General features: G+C 34.7%; 2 protein-coding genes across 2 annotated transcripts; both read left to right on the top strand.

Moving 5' to 3' along the window:
* Nucleotides 1–824: 824 nt before the first annotated feature.
* Nucleotides 825–4,653, top strand: LOC108003521 (homeobox protein Nkx-2.5-like). Its single transcript, XM_017065798.3, has 3 exons — nt 825–1,710; nt 1,813–1,901; nt 2,566–4,653. The coding sequence occupies exons 1-3, from the start codon at nt 1,416–1,418 to the stop codon at nt 3,340–3,342; spliced, it is 1,161 nt and encodes a 386-aa protein (XP_016921287.1). The 5' UTR covers nt 825–1,415; the 3' UTR covers nt 3,343–4,653.
* A 7,477-nt stretch (nt 4,654–12,130) lies between these two features.
* On the top strand, nt 12,131–22,298 carry LOC108003515 (homeobox protein Nkx-2.5). Its single transcript, XM_017065789.3, has 3 exons — nt 12,131–13,095; nt 17,185–17,401; nt 20,016–22,298. Exons 1-3 carry the CDS (start codon nt 12,633–12,635, stop codon nt 20,338–20,340), a joined length of 1,005 nt encoding a protein of 334 aa, XP_016921278.1. The 5' UTR covers nt 12,131–12,632; the 3' UTR covers nt 20,341–22,298.
* The last annotated feature ends 714 nt before the right edge of the window (nt 22,299–23,012 follow it).

Genomic DNA, 23,012 nt, shown 5'->3' with positions numbered 1-23,012 from the left:
TGTGTGAAACTGTTTCCTCGATACATTGTATCACTGATTATTATCAATTCGCGATATCTTGTCGCACGAGATACATTTATAAACGTTGCTTTGAAACCGTAATTAAGAAGCTATAGATACTCTGTTCCGAATGGGGCTCAAGAATCTGTTATAAAAAAGACATAAAAGAGAAACGAGCAACCATCGAAACTGTCTCTAAAACCTCTCTACAAAAACGTGTACCTAAACAAGTATGAAAAAGAACATGGAGCACAAGAGCTTCTGTACGCGATCAATTAAAATCATATCAATAAACATTTAAAAGGAAAACATAAAACAATCGGAGATTTTTGCAACATCGAACGAGAGCAAATTCATTTTTGTCGATCTTTGAATTGAAAAATAAATTTTGCCCAACGAAAAATATTATTCTTTTTAAGTAAAATAATAAATCAATAATGATTCATAACGTTTCATCGTATATTGTTAACGAAAAGTAATCATTTTCTTTTTGTTTTTGCCAAAAATTAAAACAAATTCTTATCAACAACTACTAATTATACATTTTTTTTTTCGCAAATTATTTCGAAAGGAAAAAATTCTTCCTTCCTAAAATCCCATTCCCAACCAGAGTTTGTACAAACTCCATAAAAACTCCCCTCGAAATTATATATCCGTCAGCCCAGAGACAAATTAAAATCTTCCAATCAGAGATTCCGACCACCCCGTAGAAAACTCGTGGTTGCTCCGCTCGACGAGGCTCACAGACGTGGCGGGAGTACGCTGGTAAAAATCAGGCGCGCACACACCCACCTCTTGCCTTTGTGTGTATGGGCCACGGAGGAGAATCCAACACTTGACTCCCTCTGTCAGAACAAGTCACATTGCCCGTTTGCCCTCCGGCCTGATCGTCCACCATCATCCCCCGAAAACACGAGTCTTCAAGGTGTGCCTTCAAAAGTGTCAACCTGTCAATTCGAATTTTCATAGTTCCTTAGTACCGTGCTCCCTTTATATATTCCCTTTCGAGTTTAGGAAAGTTGATTCGAGGGATCATCGAGGGATGGATTGCCGGTCGGTTGTTTGAGTGGACGGTTTACGATCAGTGGCTGGAGAAACTGTAGGATGGTGATGATTGCTCGAGTAAAATGTTTCCACTAATTTGACGGACATCGCGATTCTTTTGTAGAAAGATGGTAAAATGTTTTTGGGGGGGGATAATGTAATAATTATCAGGTTGAAACGCAGATATGAAGTAGATGATCGTGAGTGTGTTTAATAAAAAAAAGTGTAGTAGTTGACAGAGTGCAGTTTGTAAATTTTCTTTTCTTTATCCTCTTCGATCGTAAATTATTGAAAAAAGTGAAGCTTGTTGCACTCGAGTTGGACGTCACCGGAGTTGTGTACGAGTAAATATTTCGTGAGAATGCGTTAGAATGTTGTCTTCCTCTGGAACCCCTTTCAGTGTCCGCGATATTCTTAGCGAGGATCAGCAATTAGGAATCATGGATTGCTATCCTTCCGTGCATCATCAGCACCAGCTGCAACAGCAACACGTGCCGCAAGAGTATTACGGTTACAATACGATCGTGCAGGAGAACAATTGGGACGTGGAGAAGTTCAAGGAACAAGGCTCGATGCCGGCATACGCTCACTATCCGGACTTGAGCCACGTTCATCAGTTGAATTCGATCGCTCCTCCGTATCAAGATCCACCGGTTACGGAAGATGGTGCGTAGAATTTGTGGATTTCAAAAAATTTCGAATTGCTCTTATTTTTATTTCGATGGATCTTTGAGGTGATCAAAGTGTTCTTCGACGTATGTTCATTAGGTAACGTGGTTACGTCGAGCAAAACGGAGTTACGGAAGAGTCAGTCTGGCAAGAGAACAAAACGGAAGCCCAGGGTGCTCTTTTCTCAAGTGAGTTTTCACAAATGTCCAATTTGCAATATTTTAAATCCTAAATTGTATAAATTGTGCGTATGTGAAATGTTACAAATTGTATTTTATATTTTTTATCAATGAAAATGTTAAATTCTCTTTAATTAAGAAGGATTTGAGCGTTTGGCGCGCGTTTTTTTAAAGATTGTTGGAAGAAAAATTTTTCAAAATCAGGCAATAGATGACAGTTATCTTTTCTCTTTACCAAAAATTTAATTTTTATACAAATTATTTTAGTTTTATACAAATTGGATTTACAGTTAAATTATTATTAAAAAGTTTCGTAGTTTAAGAATTTGAAACTTTTCGAAATTCCGACATTTAAATGAGCTATGCTTATTATTACATAGGCATTAATAGCATTACAATCTAAAAAATTTCAAATTTACTTTTATCGAATATACATTATATTTCTATTTTTACATAAATTTACCAAAAACCGCAATAGTAAATAAATAAATAACAACAACCAAATCTTGTATTAAATATTTTCAAATTTACATTTAGAATCAATATCAACTCTAATATCATTACTTATCAAAGCTAAAACACTAAAATCTTTTTCGAAAATTTAATAAATCACGTTCCAAGTCTTTTAAACAATCTCCCCTCTTTTCTAATCCAAACCAAAAACTCCTTACAGAATCAGGTGTACGAGTTGGAGCAGCGATTCAAGCAGCAACGATACTTGAGCGCCCCTGAGAGAGAGCTACTCGCCCAGACCCTGAAACTGACCAGCACCCAGGTGAAGATCTGGTTCCAGAACCGGCGATACAAGAACAAACGGGCGAGGTTGGAGGGCGTGGAGAGCCTCCAAGCGCAAAACGCAATGAAGAGCCAATCTCTGAAGAAGATCCACGTGCCGGTACTGATCAAGGATGGAAAGCCAAACCTTCAAGATACCTACAACCCCTCTTACTGGTCCAACATCAGGCCGGATCTCGGCGTGGCGATGCAGCCGGATTACAGAACGATGAACGAAATTCGCTTGAGCCCGGAATTCAGGACGGCGAACGGCGACATGAGGATGGACACGAGCATCAGCCCGCAGTTCAAGACGGAGATAACCTCTGAACTGGGCGGGAAGTCGAGTTTGAACGGGGAGGTTCAAGCTAGGCAGCACGTCCTCGCTGTGGCCGACTTCAGGAATAATTTGGATCCTCGTGTGCACGATTGTCACAGGCAGATGAAGGGAAGCCAAGGGAGCGGCGACGAAACCAACCATGTTACCCCGTTCCCGGAAGTGAAGAACATCAGCACGGACAGTAAGGTTATGGTGAGCGACGGGAGACCGGTGATGGACGTGACCAGCAGCGATTACGGCTTCCCGAATTATTTGGGCCCGGCCAATTATCAGATGCAGTACGTTAATTACATGGAACAGGTGCCCATGGACCAAAATCTGCAACGATTGTGGTAGGGGATCGAACAGGTCTCGTCGTTTCGCTGTAGTTGAACTTGTGTTCTTTGATCAAGGTTTACCGAACAGATTCAAATTTGTCAAAAGCTGTAAATTGAAGATGTTCTGTGGAATTGGGAGGAGAAGATATCCGAATGAATCCAAGATCACAAAGATCGGTGTTTCCCAATTTTCTTTATTGATAATATTGATTACAATTAGCACCAGTTATAAATTCATAATTAATAAATTAATTGGTGAGAGTAATCACAAATTTTATTATGAAAACTTTCGATTATCTATTTACCTGTTCGATGAATTACGTTATAATCTATCGTACAGATATTGGAAAAAATATTACAAGTTTGTTGTAAAAAAATTAATATTAAATATTTTTCTTAATATAAATCAATATAAAAAAGAAACGTCACAGCTTTGTTCGATTATCACAAAAGGATATTTCAAAAAAAAGAAACGTTGGGAAACACTGTACCACTGTTTGAAATCATAACAAAATCAAAATGATTCGCACGCTTTTTTTATTCGAATGAACGAACGAGAAACTATATACAGTGGCTACAAAAAATATTCGCCCATAATTATAACACTGTAACGTTTATTATATTATAATTAATTAGATATTATAATTCATATCATTTATTAGTACGTATTTTCATGTAGCTATTAAAATTTGATATTATGAAAATAAAATGTAGAATATGATAATGAAAAAGAAAAAATAATTGAAAATTAAGGGTATGTTTTATAGCCACTATATATACATATACATATATAAAACGATTTACACTCCTGAGCCTGGAGTATCTCCATAATGGCGAAGGATGGAGAACCATAGGACAAACGGGTACCTTAACAGGTAGCCAAAAAGTTCATTAGTGCACCTTTTAATCACCGCGATAGCTTTAAGTTAGAGATAGATAGCAAAGCCTATAGGCAGCTGTGTTTCATTTTTTCTTATTTTTTTTTTTCTTCGTTCTCTTTTAGTTAGGTAAGATATCCTCTCTCAAATAGTAACGCGCCGCTCAAGAGGCCTGAACGGAAATTGCTTCAAGTGGCTTTTGCGGAAACATCAGTTACTACGTATTCCGCAGACCTCGTGTTTCTCGTGATTCTATTTTTTTTTTTTTCCTTTCGATAATTCGATTCGTTTTATTCGATAAACTTGTTTACAGTCAGTAGAATCGTATAGTTACGATCACAATTTCTTTTTTTTTTTGGTTCAGAAAGTTATAATGTATGTACCAGATGTTTATATTTGTTTACAAGAGAACAAGGAAGATGACAATAAATAAAACGAAAGGAATGATTAAATTCTGAATTTGTTTCATTTTTCTTTAATCCATCGTTTTCAGAACGAATTATTAAGGAAGGAAATTTGTTTAACTCTTGTGGAAATAATTATCTTTACTCCGTTTAACAGGGAAATAAATTACGAATATTTTGTAATTTCATGATATTTCGGGTTAGTTGGAAACTCTTAATATTCTTTATTCTCTGCTTTTAATAACGCTTTTAATAATTGTCTAGATTTAAGAATTAAATTGTGATGATAATCTGAAAGAAAGAAGAATCTTAGAAGAAAAACAAGAAATTTTTGAAGATGCTTCTTGAATTCACTGAACACATTACGTATACGCAGAAACGCATAATTTTGAATTCTCAATTATTTGCAGCTGTTTATAAAACAGCGTTGCATGAGTTTTATAAATGACTTTTTATCATACTACATTTATCTGTTGTAAAGAAGAAAAAATAGAACTTTTTTGTTTACTTAATATTTTCTTCTTCTATCAATTCTTCTATTGAAACTATCAAAATTTCAGAGTTTTTATTTCTTTTTTTCAGTTATTGAAAACGTGCAATTAACAATTTTAACAAAATTAATATTAAAACACAAATACATGTATTTCTAGCCATATAAATTTTGACGTGTCAAGCATCAATCATCCTCTTCACATCTAAATTACGAAATTAATCATTTATCCTTATCTTTATTTTCGTGAAACTCGATCAATTCCGATCAACCGTGAATATACATGTATTATATACGTCACACGTTATACAATAAATTTAAAATTATCGAGATAAAATCCTATTTTTTCTCGAAATATCGCGAATATCCAGATCGATTTTTATCGTTCTTACGGAATCTCTTTCCGTTCATTTCGCCGCGAGAAACATCGTCCAGGTCGATAAAACAAAAATATGGCGAAATGGCATTTATAAATAGGTGAGTTCTGACAGCTTGAGCGAAGCCATGGGTGCCTTTTAGGTTATCGCGCGAGCATGACGGGTCATCTGGCAGTCAAGTGCCTTCACATAGACGATTCAACGTCGGCGTAATCGTTGTTCATGGTGCTACCGCCGCCATAAAGGACCATGGGAACAAGCTGATAAAAATGTCGCTGCCGATACAACCCGGATCGCGTGGCGTTTTTCTCATGCGCGACCCTCTCACCTTCCACGGCCAACCAGACCACCCTTACGAAACGTGGATTCGCCCCGCCCTCTGCCGCACCTGCAAAGCACCTGCCCGCACTTGTTTCTCGAGATACGGCTCCGTGATCCAGAAAACGCGCTCGTTTCGGCTTGGAAGAATTTGAAGGATCGGAGTTTCGTCCGTGTTGATAACGGGATATAATAAATGATGTCAGGAAAGAGAATGGAGAAATGTTTGGATGACAGGCCGTTTTTGAATATTTAATGTAAGTAAGTAATGTGCTCGAATAATTTGGCAAGCTTTTAATCGGAATAGGTAATTAGAATCAATAGATTTAGGGTAAAAAGTGTATTAGGAAAGAAGTTAAATTCGTTATCGGTGGATGGGAAGAAACGTTTTTATTAATTTTATTTATTATGATGAAAATATAAAGAAAACTAGATAGGTAAATATAATTAATTGTTTTTGTTACTTCTATTAAATATAAAATTATGTTCAAATTTTGATTTACATTTTTTTCTATCTTTAGTTTGAAAGATATAACTTGTTCCAGTTCTGAAGAAATTATTTATAAATATTGTACATCATTTGAACAATTTATTGTCTAGGATATATGAGTGATTATATTTCAAAAAATGAGAAAAATTCAAAAAAATGTTAATTAAAAGACAAAAATATATATTTATTTCTAAAATTAATTTATAAACTTGATATATTTTTATGTATGGATCACGAAAATGTAAATTCAATTATATATGTATATATTTTTTGAGATTGATAATATTTATAAACCAATAAATTACATTTTACAAAACGTATAATGTAATAATATATGTATAAAATATTAAAAATAAATTAAATATATATTAAAAAAAAATCATATCATTGATTTTGATTATGATATTATTATGAAAAATTGACACATCTAAATCCCACATTTAAAGATTCTTTATATGTTATTATTATATTTATTACTTATATTAATTAAAATTTGAAAATGTCAGTAAATTTTAGTTAAGATTAATTATTTAATCTATAATAGAAAAAACCAAAGTAATCAAAATATTTTTTGCATTCGTAATATAAGACGATGCATTATTGCGGACCAAATGCAATTCCTTCCGCAGTTTCAGCCCGAATTCTGAAAGCCCCATTAGGATATCATGTGTATTCGCATCATATCCAATCAATCACCGCACATTAAATACGGAAATTCGATCCTATTTGCCTGCGAACGAATGAGAAGCATCAAAGATAGGTGAATATTCCGCGCAAGGGAACACGAAATATCGATGCTGTCCAAATAAAGATGAGAGTGCATATGCATAGAATGTACCGTGGATCATTTGGATTTATTTAGACACATCATGTTTATTCAAAATTCATTAATCACGTCATATTATCACATTTCTATTTGTTCGCAATTAATATTAAAATGAATATTGTTTGAATGATTAAACAATGTTTTTTATTATAGAGTAATAAATAGAGTAGATAAAAAAATATCGTAATAAAATTTTATTTTATTAAATAAATGGAATTTAAATATTAATACAATATAAATGCAATATAAATATAATACAATATAAATATAATATAAATTACAATATGTATCGAGTATTAGAAATAATTTATTTGTTTAAATTTACTAACATTTTTATATTTTTATATTTTCTCCTTTTATATAATTTTGTACACAAATATCTTACAAATAATCTTTCATATCGACAAACGATATAATTCATCGTGATTACGTAGTAAAGAAATCTGTAACCCACCAAAGATAAAGTAGAAACGCGCAAAGATATTCATTTTACCGACAGTGGGAAATATGTTCTCAAAATTCTATCATTTCGTTTGCTTTTCAACGCACTCTATGTCGCTAATTCAAAATGAATAATTTCTAATTTTTATTAATACAGACGAATTAAAAAAAATTTTATCGCGATAATAAATTCATCTCATATTTGTCTTTTCCATATTTATTCCTTAAATTTCTTCACTTTTCGCGAAAACAATTGTTATTTTCCCTATCTTATTTTCAATTTAAACGATCAATGCGATTCAAGCGATTGATAATAGTTGATTTTTCAATCATCAATCCTACAACAAAGTAAACATTTGCGTCATCAAAAATAGTTTCGCTGTCATTCGCCTTTGAAATCCTCATTAATGCTAGAAACGGTCGTTACAAACGGCCGAAAATAGTATCGATAAACTAGCCAATCCACAAACTACCGGAACCATTAAAAGTACAGGAATTCCTGCTGTCATCCATGGTACAGCAATCAACTCCCCTAACAAGCGATATAACGTTCCATAGACTTTGGTTCAGCTACCCAAATATTAGTACATCCTCCATAAAAAGAGAATCAAAGTAGATCTCAAAGGAAACGTACCGATCGATCCAAATCGATCTTTCAATTAGCAAAACTTCTCTTGTATAAACAGAGGAAGGAAACAAAGAGGCAAAAAAAAAAAAAAAAAAAGAAAAGAAAATCACTTTCAAAATCCCCCATCCTAAACGCAGAGATCTCTTTTTCAATTAAAACGAAGTTTCGAAAAAGCGACAGCGAGGGAAAAGAATACGAGGGAGGTAAAAGAAAACGATTCACGATTTAAAATCTCGGGGAGAAAAGATTCATTGAGCGATTCCTCACTCCTAGGGGGCGGGAGACGGGGGGAGGGGTGGCGAGAAAACGCAGGAGCCAAAGGTAAACGCAGGGAGGATGAAAGGAGAGGAAGAAGTAAATGAGCGAGAGCGGCAGCGTATACTAAGCACTAATATTACATCTCTGGACTGACAGACGTGCGGACTTTAAAACCCAAGACTAACAAACAGTTAGCAGTCATCCGGTCTTCTTGTTTTTATATTCTTATGCCCGCCCATAGAGCACACGCACTGCTCTCTCCTTCTCCCTCTCCCCCTCTCTCTCTCCCTCCAATCCTCCCCCTCCCCCTTTCAGTCCCCGATCTCCGTTACTTTTCGTGTCGTCGAATGCCAGTTAACGTCGTCCACGAATTTCCTGTCTGATCTTCGAGGAACCGAGCTTCTAAATTCTCCCCTTCCCGTTTTCGCGTTTCCCTTCCACCCTTCCGCGAACCTTCCAACCTTTTCAACCTTACACCACCCGTTGAAAACACACGAACGAGATTCGAATATCCGCGAATCGAGACGCGGGTCTCGATCAGCGGAGCCGCTATTTATAAAACGCCGAGTTCGCCGCGCGGTGAAGAAGGATTTCGAAGCGGTCGCAGTTACGGGCTACCGTCGATCTGGGAGTGGTCGAAGTTTCTCGAGGAAGATCGTCGAAGGTTGAGGCTCGATCACGGAGAAGAAATATCCCCCGAGTGGAGATAGTTGGCTCGTGAGATAAGTCGAAGGAGGAGGGGGGCGTTTGGGGAGGGGTGGGTGGGTGGGCCGGTCTCCCGATTCGAGGGTAACTGAAATGAGGTATAATTTTCCGCGCCAATTAAGGTCTTTAAGAATTGCGACCAATTGAGCGGGAGGGTCAGGGCTTAGCTCTAGGGGAGAGAGATGTAGCGAGCTTTCCCCTATAATTTATTATTGATTAGATCGAATCGAGAAAAAGAGAGCCGCGGCGGGCGAACCGCAATCCGTCTTCGAGGATCGACTCTGAGACGCGGTTCTTCGTCTCTTTATGGAGGATGGAATGGCTAATAGGGAAATAGCGGAGGCCGTTTTTCCGGTTCGATTACCCGTCACCTGCTAATTGCCGATCCCCGATCGATCCCGACGAGATGCTTTTAGGGTGACAATCTTTCTTTCTAACTTTTCCTAACTTTTCTACGTAGTTGGAAGCAATTCTATGTACGAATTAATTTTTTTATTCTTAAATTCGCTTAATTTTTGATGCTCCAGACAGGAATGGAATTAAATTATCCTCAATTATAACATCGGGATCAATTATATTATCATACGAATTGACAATTTTCAACATTTTCCGTGTTTTTAGCGAACTTTAATGGCTATCTAACGGTATTTAATAATAATTTGTTTTTGTTTTGACAAAGTATATATACACTTAAATAATAGTTACATATTCCATTATGCTATTTTTAGATGATTTTGCCAAATATTATAGAATTTTTTCTCAATTCAACCAGTTAATATAGCAACTACGTAAGCTTTTAACTTCTCTTTAAATTAATCTCTTTAAATTTTCAATTGGATTCATATTGGAATAATTGCCACATATAAATTATTAGGTGAAAGTAAGTGATTTTAATTTTTTGATCAAAGAGTGTATAAGTTAAATACAATTAACTTAAGACAATATTATAATAATATTTTTAGCATATTATTTTTATTATTATTCACAAGGTTTGATTTATTGGATCCAAAGGGATTGAAAATTGAATTCGTAAAAGTTTGTTGTATTCGTTCACTCTAAAAATCACTCTAAAAGAATTATCACGAAAAACGAAGAATTCCAAGGAATATCAGGGAAAGAAACGTGGAATTATTTCCTCGTCGATATCTGGAACGCGCGAGGCCATCATCGGATCAAGTGAGGCGTGATCCACGCTCCTGTGGTTCACACTTAATTAAACCGCCATAGGAACTCGGCTCACAGCACGTGGCGGACAATGCTGCAAGTCTTTAGCGGCGATTGTTATGTAAAGCACACCCTATATATGCACCGCTCGGCTCCTCTCGACTCGATGCGAGAAGTACGTACGAACTGTAACCGTCTCTATCTGCATCCACGCTCGGAGGAACTTTTTGAAAGCGTCAGCCACGAATTCCCTTGCATTTCTCACCTGTGAAATGGCGATTTTAGGCGCGAAATAAGATAATAAGTAGTTCGAGCTGTGAAAAGAAACAACAGATGTAATATCGTAAAATTATTATTTTTATAAATATTGAACTCTTAGTTAAAATAAATTCGAATTCGTACATATCTATCGTGGTGAATGTTGAAATTATTATTTAAATCTCAATTTGAAATCTTTGTACATGCTATATGAATTTTTTGGATGAAAATGATCCCGTCTGCGATTTTAAAAATGGTAATTGTAAAAATGTTAAAAAATATTGTTAAAATATATATATATATAAATATCTATTTTACAATCGAATGGATTAAAATTGATCTTAAACGAAAAAAAAATAGAAATAATTGTTTTGAGAAGCTAGACACACAACGGAAGCGTAATGACAGCTCTGATTCTTAAAATTGCTTTTGATTTTTGAAAGAGAAAAAAGTCACATAGATTTAAATTAAGAACATAAAAATTCCAACATTAAAGAAATATATTTGATCAAATTTAATTGACGAAATTCCCATAATATTGATATTACTGCTTCGTATTTCCATAAAACTCTTCGCCAAATCACTTGTCATTTTAATCTTAGAAGATTAGTATCTTAAAATTCATAATAAAGATATAACGAAGCGAATGGCTGTAAACCATGAAGGTTTTATGTTTCAATCGAATTGATCATTACTTATTGTTTCTAAGATTAATTAAAACCTCCTAACATAATTACGATATACTTAAAGAGATCTTCCTCTTCGCCTTATCGTCGCCTTAAGTAATTCCACTACACGCGAAATCAATGTTTGAAAATTCGATTCTTATCTATTCTTATCTATGAAGCAAAATTTCCCAGGATATCCCCTTTCCCAGGGAGGAATACTCGAGGAAAGTAGGGTTACTTTCGCGAAACGAGGACGCGGATACCTGAAAGAGTCCCCTTCGCCGTCCCCGTCGCCGTCAATGAAAAAAAGCGGCCGAGTATCCCACTCCAAGTGCCGATCGCTCGTCACCTCGAGGTCGAGAGGTTCTAGGAACCGTGGATTGGCTCCTGGGGAAGCGCGACGACGCGGTAACAGGCGTGGATTGGTCGTAGGGCGAGGCTTGCGTCGTGACGGAAGCGTCGCCGGGCGTCCCGCGCCCAACCTGGATCTCGTCTAAAGCTCCACCTACGTGCCGACCCGCGAAACTCGAATTTCGGACACGAGCTCGCTCCAACGCGTTCTCCCTCGAAGGGGCGAGGATCTTTTTCTTTCTAACCTAACCGAATTTCGACGAGAATCTTCGAAAATAAGATACGAACGATATTTAATTCCGGTATATAATTTTCAACGTCTCCACGTGTATCAGAATTTTTCTCCGTTCCGAGAATCTAAAATCTGAATAATTTTCAAATTTCTTCCTGGAAAAGATTTTCCATTATCTTCGCCCTAAAAGATATTGGAGAGATAGAAAGAACGAGTCTCGAAGTGGTCGATCGGAGGAGAGTGGAGGGATGTTTGGCTGGTGGGGGGTGGTTGGCATAGAAGGGGAAGATGGCGCGCGCGCGCGGGTGGAAAGGGAAGAAGGAAGCTGGCGGCGAAGTGGCCGCGGACTAATTCGAAAAATAAGTCTCCGGGAGCGACAAGCACACTTGACCGAAGCACGCTCGCCACGGAAGGGTGCACCAACGCCGTGTGCCCTCTCGAGTGCTCGCGAGTGACAATTAATAAACGCCGCGTCGCGCCGCGTCCATCGTGTTCCTCCTACTCTGCAGCACGAGTTGGCCAGTCGACCCGTGACCACCACCGTGCGTACACCAGAGAGAACAGTGTGATTTTACGATGACGATTTCCTGTTGAAAAGAAGGGGGCAGATTCGCACGACGGATTTCAATGGACTCGTCGTTTCGTACGAGTAAAGTGTCGAACGATGCGTCGAAGAGGGACTGAAAGTGAGGAGTGCGAAGCGCGGTGAAGGAACTGTCGAGGGGATGGAACGAGATAAGGCGGAATCGTTGCGAAGATTCGAATAGAGCAAGTGTGTCTGCATCATATTTTCAAACAGGACTGTTTTCGGATCTAAAAGAATGTCGGATATCATAGAAGACGACAAACGAAGCGAAGCTTCCCCAAAACCGTCCCAACTGACCCCTTTCAGTATCGCTGACATACTCAGTAGAAGAACTTCTTGCGCGGAGCGACGAGGTTCAGAGTCGGAAGAGGCGCAAGGTGCTGCGTCGTTCACCAGGAAGCCCCACCAAGAGTACGACTGTTCCGAGAACGAGCACCAGGATCGTAATCAGATGGCTAGATTCTCGAGGCTACCTTCGCCGGATCTGAGCGTGGCCCGAGAGCTGGACATCCTGACGAGGAATCTGGTCCACGCCAATATCTCCAACTTCGGGACTATACCGCACTTGGCCCAGGGAACGTTCAAGCACCTCGAGAATCTAGGAAACATGGGTGGCTATCAGCCGGTGAAGGACTCGAGGGAAGCTTTGCAGAGGCAGCAAGACGAGGCGCTGGACATGAGCAAGAATAAATATTTGGGTGAGTATTTATCGAGCCGAGAAACTTTCGTTCCTTCTTTATCGCGAAGGAGAAGAGAAGGAAGGAAAGTTGAATTCGCTCGAATTTTCTCTGTTCTGTATTGTATTTATATCGGTCTCCAAGGATGGGATAACTAGAAGCAAAATTACGAGGTCTGCAATCGGCTCGGTCTATCGATGGCGATAACCAGATACGTAGAACTGAATGAACGAGAAGAGTAAGGAGTCGAGGTCCACTTAGAGTGGAAATCTCGAGGCCGCTTCCCTTCTGGGTGATCGTGTGTCTGCCACGAGGATGCGAGCTTAAGAGATCATTTAGGCCCCCGGTATCCTTGTAACAGGCGAGCTTTTCAAGGGTTTTTTAAGTTAACCCGAGCGCAGATAACGTGATCGAATGTAATTTTAGTAGCATAAGTGGTGCTCGAGTACGGCAGACGTCACAAGTGGCCGGCCACTCTGCTTCTTGCACTTGTTCGATCCCTGGCCACACTGTTGCTCTGTCTTGGATCCTCGACGATCCGTGGATCGCGGCAAAAAAAACAAATTTAGATCAAGGTTACCTAGATCGATTCCAAAGAAGTGACTTTTTCTTACCATATAATTCGTTCGAATCTTACTTCCAATTCAAACATTTCTCTTCCCGACTCGATGTGATACGCCTGCGACAATTTTGAAAAAAAATTTTTCAAAAGAAATTCGGCGACGAGACACGTTATTTCCTCTAATACCCTGAACTTTGTTTCGCTCGGCGAACGATTCCTTCGTTCACCATTCGAGGGTGAAGAGGAACAGGCACGAGCTGGCACCATTTCAAGGCTCACTCACGAAATTACCGAGTCCCCCGCCACCGTGCTCTCGAGTCACTTAATACGGTAATGGATAGGATATTCGAAGCGGTTCCTTAAACCGAAATACGAAAAGAGAATACAGAAGCTTCGTGTTAAATTTCGCGTTAAAATCGAAAAGGATCGGAGGACGAGTGCACGTGGCGTTTATCTTGGGATTGAAGTTTGCGCGAAGAATTAATCGAGACGTGATCAACGGGGATTCGGCGGCGAGGGGAGGGGATAAAGTTTCGTTTGATCAGCCATATCAATTTATTTGAAAACGATGAGCGCTTCGGTTTGAGGTGCACCCCGAAGGGTCATCTCTCTCCGATGTAATCGGAGTGAGAGCAAACGGCACTTGCTGCTCTCGAACACTCTCGATGTAGGACGCGTAGGAGATGTTTGACGAGCGTCAGAGGAGGGACGCATTAGCCGAGACGAGATGGCATAGAGTTGACGTCGAAAGTGATCAAATATAGATCTCTCTAAATGCCTTCGAGTCCCCCCATTGGGCCGGCCATCGCCGATAAACATTGACGCAGGGTATACGAAATAATTATGATGTCACATGGCTATGATTTTTCAGTCTGTGCTTTTCTTTTTATCGCCTTCGAATCTTTCTCACTTCTCATTATTACTCTTCGTTTCATGCTCGCTGGAAATTTCATCGATATCTTCTTTTCGAGGTTTTATTCCCGATTTTTATATGATTTAGATGGAATCTACAGTTTGAATATATACTTTGCTTTTCTTCTATTATGTAATAGTATCAAGAATAACGAGTCTAATTCGTTAATGGAATCAATACGGAGACAATAATTTTGGTAATAGGTTATAATACTAGGTATCGTTACATTTGTTTAAATAGTTTTAGAAAATGTGAGAATTCTGCAAGATTATTAGTAAATTGTATATTTCATAAGTTTATTTATTTATTTATATTTTATAATATCTATATAACATTTTAATATTATTGCATTCGTTTCACAGAAATAAATAAATTTTTATGATGATTTATTTTCGATCGGTGCATTAAAATACTAAATCTGATACATGTGTAAAATTTCAAGTTAAATCGATACTCAAGAGGTTAAGCGCCATCATTTGAGCACTTGTTTCTTAATTCCTAGTTTTAGAGCTGAAAATAATTCATATCTCTCGACAAATTTATTCGTTTTAATAATTTAAAATTCGCATTCTTCGGAAAATGAAAATAATTGTTTTATTAAAGAATGTTACATAATGACTTTCGATATCTTTGCTCGTTTCTTTTTTTACTTAACTAATATTTTATTCTTTATTTCATCGATTTAATTTTATCGTATACATTACATATTAATATACTTTGGCTTTTCTACTTTGTGCAATAAATTTAAGCGAGATTATGAGAATACCATTTAAGAAAAATTATTTAAAAATAAATAGTTTTCTTAAATAGAATTTTCGTTTCATATCTTGTTATAGAAAATATATACAATCACTTATAAGCAATATTAGAAAAATGATTGATCGATATTTTTCTTCTTTCTTTTAACGAGAACATTATAAATATAAATGATTAAATAATTAAATATAACACTAAAAATAATAAGATTATTTCAGTAATATTTCGGTAAAAATTTGTTTGATTTACAAAGTAAAATTACTTTTTAGATATATATTCACAAAACTGAAAATGAAGCAATAAAATTAAAATAATATCTTTGGTTTTTTACTATTTCAAATATTTTTTTTTTTAATTAATTTTTAACACATCAATTGCATATTATAATTATTATCGATTTCACGACTAATAGAACGATTAAAATATAATCATCAAGATTTACCGAATCAATGAAAATGTAAAAAAAAGAAAAAGATCCCCAAACATAAAATTTTAACTTTGGATAATTTTTATTTTAGGAATCTTCAATTCACTCTCTCAAAATTTCAATATGATCGGATTATATCGTGTACAAGATAAAAGATTAAATACAATAAATGACAATATTGTTCATTTTTTAATAAAAAGTGATAATAACCGTTCATAATAAACGCAACGACCCAACGTTTATTCATCTACCAATATACAGGGTGTTCGTAGAAAAGGGGAAAATAATTCAACAGGTGATTTTAGAAAATAAAACAAACTCAATAATTATGATACGCAAATATGGTGAAGCTTATTTTTCAATTTATAAATAATTTAATTAAAACTAGAGAAAATAAAACCGTCTCACTTTATTTATTTATTTTATTTAACGCAAAATAAAATTGTCTATAACGATAATTGCGTTTATTAAAATCATTCGTGATTGATTATTATTATTGATCTGCAAGAGAAAAGTATCTTATACAGAATTTTTTAAAATGTTCGTAATTGTTATACATAAACATATATTTTACAACATAATATCATTTATTGCACAAGAAACTCAAATATTACAAGTAGACAGTGATGAAGTAAATCTATGAAAATATTTTTTCATATTGCATTACCTTCATATTAATAAATTTACATAAAAAATTGCAGTCTCAATTTCTATCTAAAAACACTGTTTCTCATCAGATATAACGTTACCATTGTGGCATAGCTGCCTCTCGCACCGAACCATTCAATTGTACTCTGTTGAAAACGATTTCTAAACAACTACGAAACAAAAGAGACTGACAAAAATAAAACAATTTAAAATTATTATTATTTCCCCTTCTTTTTCTTCCTAACAATTATTGAACAACGAATCGAACGCAAGAAAGATGTAAAAACGAAATAGAGCGCATAAAAACGGGTTTCTTAAGTTAAAAAGGTATTCTCCGCCTCGGGAGAGCAGAATGACCGACTCGTAGAATTTTCGTGGAGCCGTGGTGAACGCGATTGCACTCCACTGCAACCGGTTAAACTTAGAGGAGAATTACCGTGGAACAGCAGCGTAAACATGTCGGAGTAGCGAGTGCACGTGTTAATGTTTGAACGAGACATCAAAAGCGGGCGGAACTCTCTCCGCCGCTTCTATGGCTGCTGTCTGCCGATGGTTATTCGCTTCCCCACCCGACCACCCCCTCATCGCCTCGTTCCGGTCGAAACGTTTGATTTATGATCGCGGTAGATCATCCTTTCCCGATCTAACGCGTTTGTTTGTACGCGAATTTGGAGAAGCTCGCTCGGATTTCCCTCTGTAACTCGAGTTTGTTTCCAACGAGACGTTTCTCGCCCACCGGCTCGACCCAATCTCTAACATCTCCTCGAGATCATCGGAGGCTAACGTTTGGTATTTTTATTACAGAGGACGGAGAGGAGGACATGTACGAGGCCCAGAATCACGGGCAGAACCTTCAGAGCAGGAAGAAACGGAGCAGGGCGGCCTTCTCTCACGCGCAGGTTTACGAATTGGAGAGAAGATTCGCGGCGCAGAAATACTTGTCGGGCCCGGAACGAGCGGATCTAGCGCGGGGATTGAAGCTGACCGAGACCCAGGTCAAGATCTGGTTTCAAAACAGACGGTACGATAAAAACGATTCTTTTTTTTTTTTTTTAATCTTATTTTAACGATAATTTTAAGATACTTAGAGTTGAAAGTTGCCAATATGACTATAGGTAGATATTTATAGTAGGAATAATTCAAGATTGGTGTATACTTTATTTTTCGCATAGTAAATAACGAATGGCATAATTTAGATTAGGAAATTATTTATTATTGTTTATAGTTATTTATTTAATTATTTTTAAGGTGTACACAGGCTTTGGTCTTTTTTCATATTTACAAGTTTCACGAATGCATAATTTATGAACAACACGTTAAATCATATCCTCTGTATGATCTTCATCGCTACATTTTAGTGATATATTTAGAGAACATTCCAGTGTGCAAACATTCTAGTACGATTTACAAAATATTGTACATAATCTCAATATTAATAACAAACAATTTTATACAAATAAATAATATGAAATGTGAAATACACAAATCTAATTGATAAATAAGTGATTATTTAAATTTTATAATGTTTTTATTAGTTATATAGACTTATCTGTTTTTGATAAGTATAGATATTATGAGATAAATATTATATTGTTTTATTGATTATAATTTATTTTTCTTTTTTTATTATTACCAATTGCTAATTAATATATATGTATATATTTATTTGATACTTGTCAAATAAAAGCTTTTTTGCAACAACTTTAATTATATTATATCTTTAAATTATTATGGATAAATAAAAAAGTTTTGTTCTTTTTAAAAAATATAAGAATAATTAAAATAAATAATCATTTATGAAATCTAAGATCTGCTATACCGGTTCATAGTTGCAAATAAATGTTATTACTTAAAAAAATTTATGGTGGATCACATTCAAGTTCATCGCAAGATTTGTAAATGTAATTATTTTTTGTATGCTTATAATTCCAAAAATTCTCCATATTATTTGTTATTTACCAAATACAGTAATCAAACGATTTAAAAATTTTCTATATAAAATTCATTATTTAATTAAGATATAAATATATTAAAATATTTTTCAAATAAATGTTGAAAAAATGAAATAGTTTAAAAAAATAAAATTCTGATTTTAGAGCATAATTAAATTTTATAAATGATAAAATACGATTCTAAAGAAATAAAATCACAAAAAATTTACAAACGTAAGAAACATCCGAGGAAGAAAAGAATTTTCGAGACAATCAAATGAACATATTGTATATACAATTCTTGTTAAATCTGGTCAATCATCTCAAGAACAAGAAAAATAAAGAACGCATAAAGATAAATTTGAAGAACAGTTCATTTTCTGAAAATTGAATTCAAGAAAATTATAAAATCAATATTTATATCTTTTTTCTTTTTTTTAAAAATAAGTGCATGTAATTATTATCTTTTATATTTTTTGTATCTTTTGTTTTCTACATAAAAAAGATCAAAACTTTCTTAATTATCCAATATTGCACTTTTAAGTGAAATTAATAATTTTAAAAATTTAACAATTTTATATTATATTAATATTCAAACTTGAATTATCTATTAAATAATTTTAAAATAAATGAAATATATATACATATTTTATTTTCAAAACTATTTTAAAATTTTAATCTATTTTATCTTTTCATTCAAAATTTAATAGAAATACATTTTTAATATTATTAATTGATAATAAATTTATTTAATCGTTAATTGCGATTAAAAAACGATGAATATAATTTAAAATACAGGAAATCGTCGTTCTTTTTCTAAACTAATTAGAAAAAGAATTTATTTAAATAAACGATTGTTTGATCAAAAAGACCAAATTTAAAATGTCAAAAAGCAATTAAATAATTTTCAAATATGGATATTTATTATATAAAAGAGTATTTATCTAGTAAGATACATTTAAAAAAATGCTTTTAAATACGCTACTTAAAATGCTTACATAGCCGAATAATCAATCATTTGAATAACCAACTTCGAATACACAATTTTTTCGTATATTTAATCAATTAAATTAATCAATTATATTTAAATAAATTTTATTTAATTGATCATTAATTTCATCAATCATGATTCTTTTTCTTTTTTTAAATTCTTTATTCAGGCTAGGGAAAATTTGAAATAGCCAGTATTTTGAGACAAAATATTAAAAATTGAATTATTTTCATAAAAAATAAAATTTTAAAAATATCAATTCGTTATATTCTAATAAAAATGCTATTCATTTCATATCTAGATCAAATTAAATCATTTGAAAATATTACTTTGTTTGAATAACAAGCAAACATTATTTATCAAACATTATCGAAAATAAAATTTTACTTACTTACTAAAATGTTAAAGAAACTGCTTATTCAAAACGCTTGAAATTATTTGAAATATTTTTATACTTCGACAAAGCACTATTACCAAAATACTACCGTTTCTTTCTTTCAAAATATTCCAATCTCAAGAAGAATAAACTTTAAACTCTTCAACATCCAACATCGCTTGACAACGAATAAAAATATTCGTTTCCACTCACCCCTCTTTCGAGAAATCTCCCAGTAGAAAAGTGAAAAAAAAAAAAAAAAGAAAACAAATTCAACAGAAACGAACAACTTTCTGATCAAACGAAATTAACGAATTTCTAATCCTCGATGGTCCAGGTACAAGACCAAAAGACGGCAGCAACAGGAGCTAGGCGCCCTGGTTAATTCCGGAAACGCGAGGCGCGTCGCGGTTCGAGTCCTCGTGCATCCGGACGAGCATCTGAGGGGATTGCCACTTCGTGGTTCCGGCCAACTTCCCGGGCAAATGTCAGCCCCGCAAATTCATCCGGCGAACAAAGCGCTCGGCGGTTTCCCATACTACTGCCTCCCCTATCATCCCCTGCTCTGCCCGCCCCTTCACTCCACTCATATTCAGGTGCAAAACACTATCGCGCCGGACCTGGATCCGAGCCAATTGGCCAAACTCAACGACGAGAAGTAAATCGAAAATTTCCCTGATTTCGGATCGGATCGAAATATTAAAGTGGTATTCGGCTGAAATTGGGATTGTTCAGCTCGTGTATACAGGGTGTTAATGAAATTTGCGAAACATCTTTCGGAAGGGCTCGATTCTGGGAACGAAAATAAAAGTCGATGGCTTATTTATTATTATTTTTACGGCACGTTTTCGAGTCAATGTCAAAAATTTTAGATTAAATAGAGGGTTTGGTTTCAATTCTTATCTATGCATCTTATTTTTGTATATCGTTGTATTTATGCATCACGTTAAATTTAGCAATGGAATTGTCCGAAAAGGAATTCAAGGGATGGATTTTATGAAGTAGATAGGAAAATCGAAATATAAGGCTTCTTTTCGATTCCTAGGATCGATCTTCCAAAGATGAGCCACGAATACAATATATCCTATTGTGCCTAACTATGGAGAAAAGGTGTAGTTTATTGACTTTCGTAAGATTTTCCAAGAAAATTTAAAGATAATTAAAAAACATTGTGAATCATACTTATTATTTTATCTAAAAGTTAATCGAATTGTATTTATTAAAGGAAAAATATTTATGCAATTTTTGTTTTAGTACTCAAATTCATGCAATATATTAGTAGATTGCAAACGTTTGTGCAAATTAAAATTTAAAATAGAACCGAAATAAAATTTTAAAGTCATAATATATATTTCAACAAATGGATACAAAAGCAAAAATTGCTCATCCTTGCAAATGAATTCATTTAGCAAAATTAATCATTCCTTTACTTGCCATCGACAAATCTAAAATCTCGTTTTACATTTTTCCACGATCACTAATTTTCTCCATAGTTGGACAATATATTCTTGTTTCCAAATGAAAGTTTTCAGAAAATTTCTAGATCGATGTTAAGTTATTATAGATCGGTTAAGCTAGTCTGAATTGAACTGCGCTCGATTCTTTCTTCCAAAATGTTCTATTTAATTAATATTGAAAAAAATTAAAGAAAAAGTTTAAGAAGAGATGTTCGTGAATTATTGTATAACTATTATTATTATTATCATGTAGTTTTATTTTGGTTATCTTTAAATTAGTCTATTTTCTGTTCTAAGCGAGGAATTGAAAAATGTTGACTGAGAATTGAATACGTTAAAGATACATCGCAATGTAAATGTTCAATGTTCTCTGAACGATTCTGAATGAATCCAAATATCGATTAAGAGGCACGATTATCGATTCGATATCGAGTCGATGTGAACGAATCCACGCGTTAATTATAAATTTAAAAATAAATATATTACATCGCAGACTAGGAAGAGGATTGTGTAAATTAGCGTGTAAATAAAACTGTATAAAATGCAATTTCGATCGCACGGTATCGGTAAGTGAAATATTTATTTATTCTGTGACCATGGAATATCATTTGTTATGGCTGCCACGTAAAACGCACAATTGAATGCGTATATAGAATAAGTGTACATATACATTACATTTCATAAAATTTAGGAAGAATTATTTATTGTTTGTTATCATAAATATGTCTTTTTCCCTACTTCAGAAAGAATAAATAATAATGATAAAATTGGACATATAACACTCATCGTTTCAAAAACGTACACTTTTCTTCTATGTACTCATTCAATTAATAATAACCAATCTAAAATTTCAAATGTAGAAAATTTCTTCGATCTTTCACATTCAACAAACTGAATTTTTCTAAAGACTAGAATAACAAGACTGGCAGTCCATTGTTTCGTGTCCAAATTTTAAAAAGAACTGTTTAAAAAGATTTTGCGCAAAGCGAATTCGATGAGAAAGAAAAAAAAATTCAAGAGTGCAATAAGAATCGATCAACACTGATATCGATTAATCATAGTGACACTAATATAAGCACGCGTCCAGCCACTCCGATTGTTTCTGCGTACCTATGTGATCATACAGATTTATCTCGAAATATACGTGGTTCATTAAGAAAACAGATCAAGTGTTTCTTCTTACTTGCAACACCCTTTTGACGAGTTATTCGTCTACACGTCGCAACTGCGCGGATCGTAAAAACTTGACGTGCTTGACCCGAGACATCTTTCAAAGAAGTATCTCCTTTTTTCTGGATCCCTCCTTGCGAGCTCATTTATGCTCATGCGTGTGCGTGTGTCGAAACGTCGGCATTTTTTCTCCCGTTACACGAGAGTTTACCATTTAATCGTTGGAAAAATAAAAAAACGAGTTATATACTTTCTGAAAATTATTTTTTGAAACTATTAAAATTCAAAGAACTCTTTCTACTTGTTTCTTTTTTTAATTTTTTTCGAAAGTTAAAAATATTCTAATTGGAATGATTTCTTAGAATCGCTTTCCCTTATAAATTTTATCTTTGAAAATTTGCAAACGTTAAATTCAAAAGTTAGAAAATTCCGTTTGAACGATTTTTTTAGAATAATGTCTTCAACATTTCACTTTTGAAATTCTTGCTGAAACAAATTGAAATTTGAAAATTGAAAATTCCATTGAAACGATTATTTGAAAATCGTTTTCCTTCGTTTCATAAACTTTATTTACAAAATATTATTAAAACTCCAAATGTGAACACTGTAATTTCCATTGGAACGAATCATGAAAAATCTCGTTCCAGTGGCAATCGAGGCGCGCATTGGCTCGACCAGAACGGTTCGATATCTCGATACAGCTGGTG

The sequence above is a fragment of the Apis cerana genome, linkage group LG1, assembly GCF_029169275.1.
Source record: "Apis cerana isolate GH-2021 linkage group LG1, AcerK_1.0, whole genome shotgun sequence".
Lineage (NCBI taxonomy): Eukaryota > Metazoa > Arthropoda > Insecta > Hymenoptera > Apidae > Apis > Apis cerana.
The sequence above is the reverse complement of the archived record's forward strand: the minus strand, read 5'-3'. Positions and strand labels throughout refer to the sequence as shown.

Bases quoted from the DNA above. Each gene is read 5' to 3' on its own strand.
- LOC108003521 (XM_017065798.3), top strand. From the start codon at position 1,416: ATGTTGTCTTCCTCTGGAACCCCTTTCAGTGTCCGCGATATTCTTAGC. The intron at 1,711-1,812 runs GTGCGTAGAATT...TATGTTCATTAG, and splicing joins TCCACCGGTTACGGAAGATG to GTAACGTGGTTACGTCGAGC. The intron at 1,902-2,565 runs GTGAGTTTTCAC...AACTCCTTACAG, and splicing joins CCAGGGTGCTCTTTTCTCAA to AATCAGGTGTACGAGTTGGA.
- LOC108003515 (XM_017065789.3), top strand. From the start codon at position 12,633: ATGTCGGATATCATAGAAGACGACAAACGAAGCGAAGCTTCCCCAAAA. The intron at 13,096-17,184 runs GTGAGTATTTAT...TTTTTATTACAG, and splicing joins GAGCAAGAATAAATATTTGG to AGGACGGAGAGGAGGACATG. The intron at 17,402-20,015 runs GTACGATAAAAA...TCGATGGTCCAG, and splicing joins ATCTGGTTTCAAAACAGACG to GTACAAGACCAAAAGACGGC.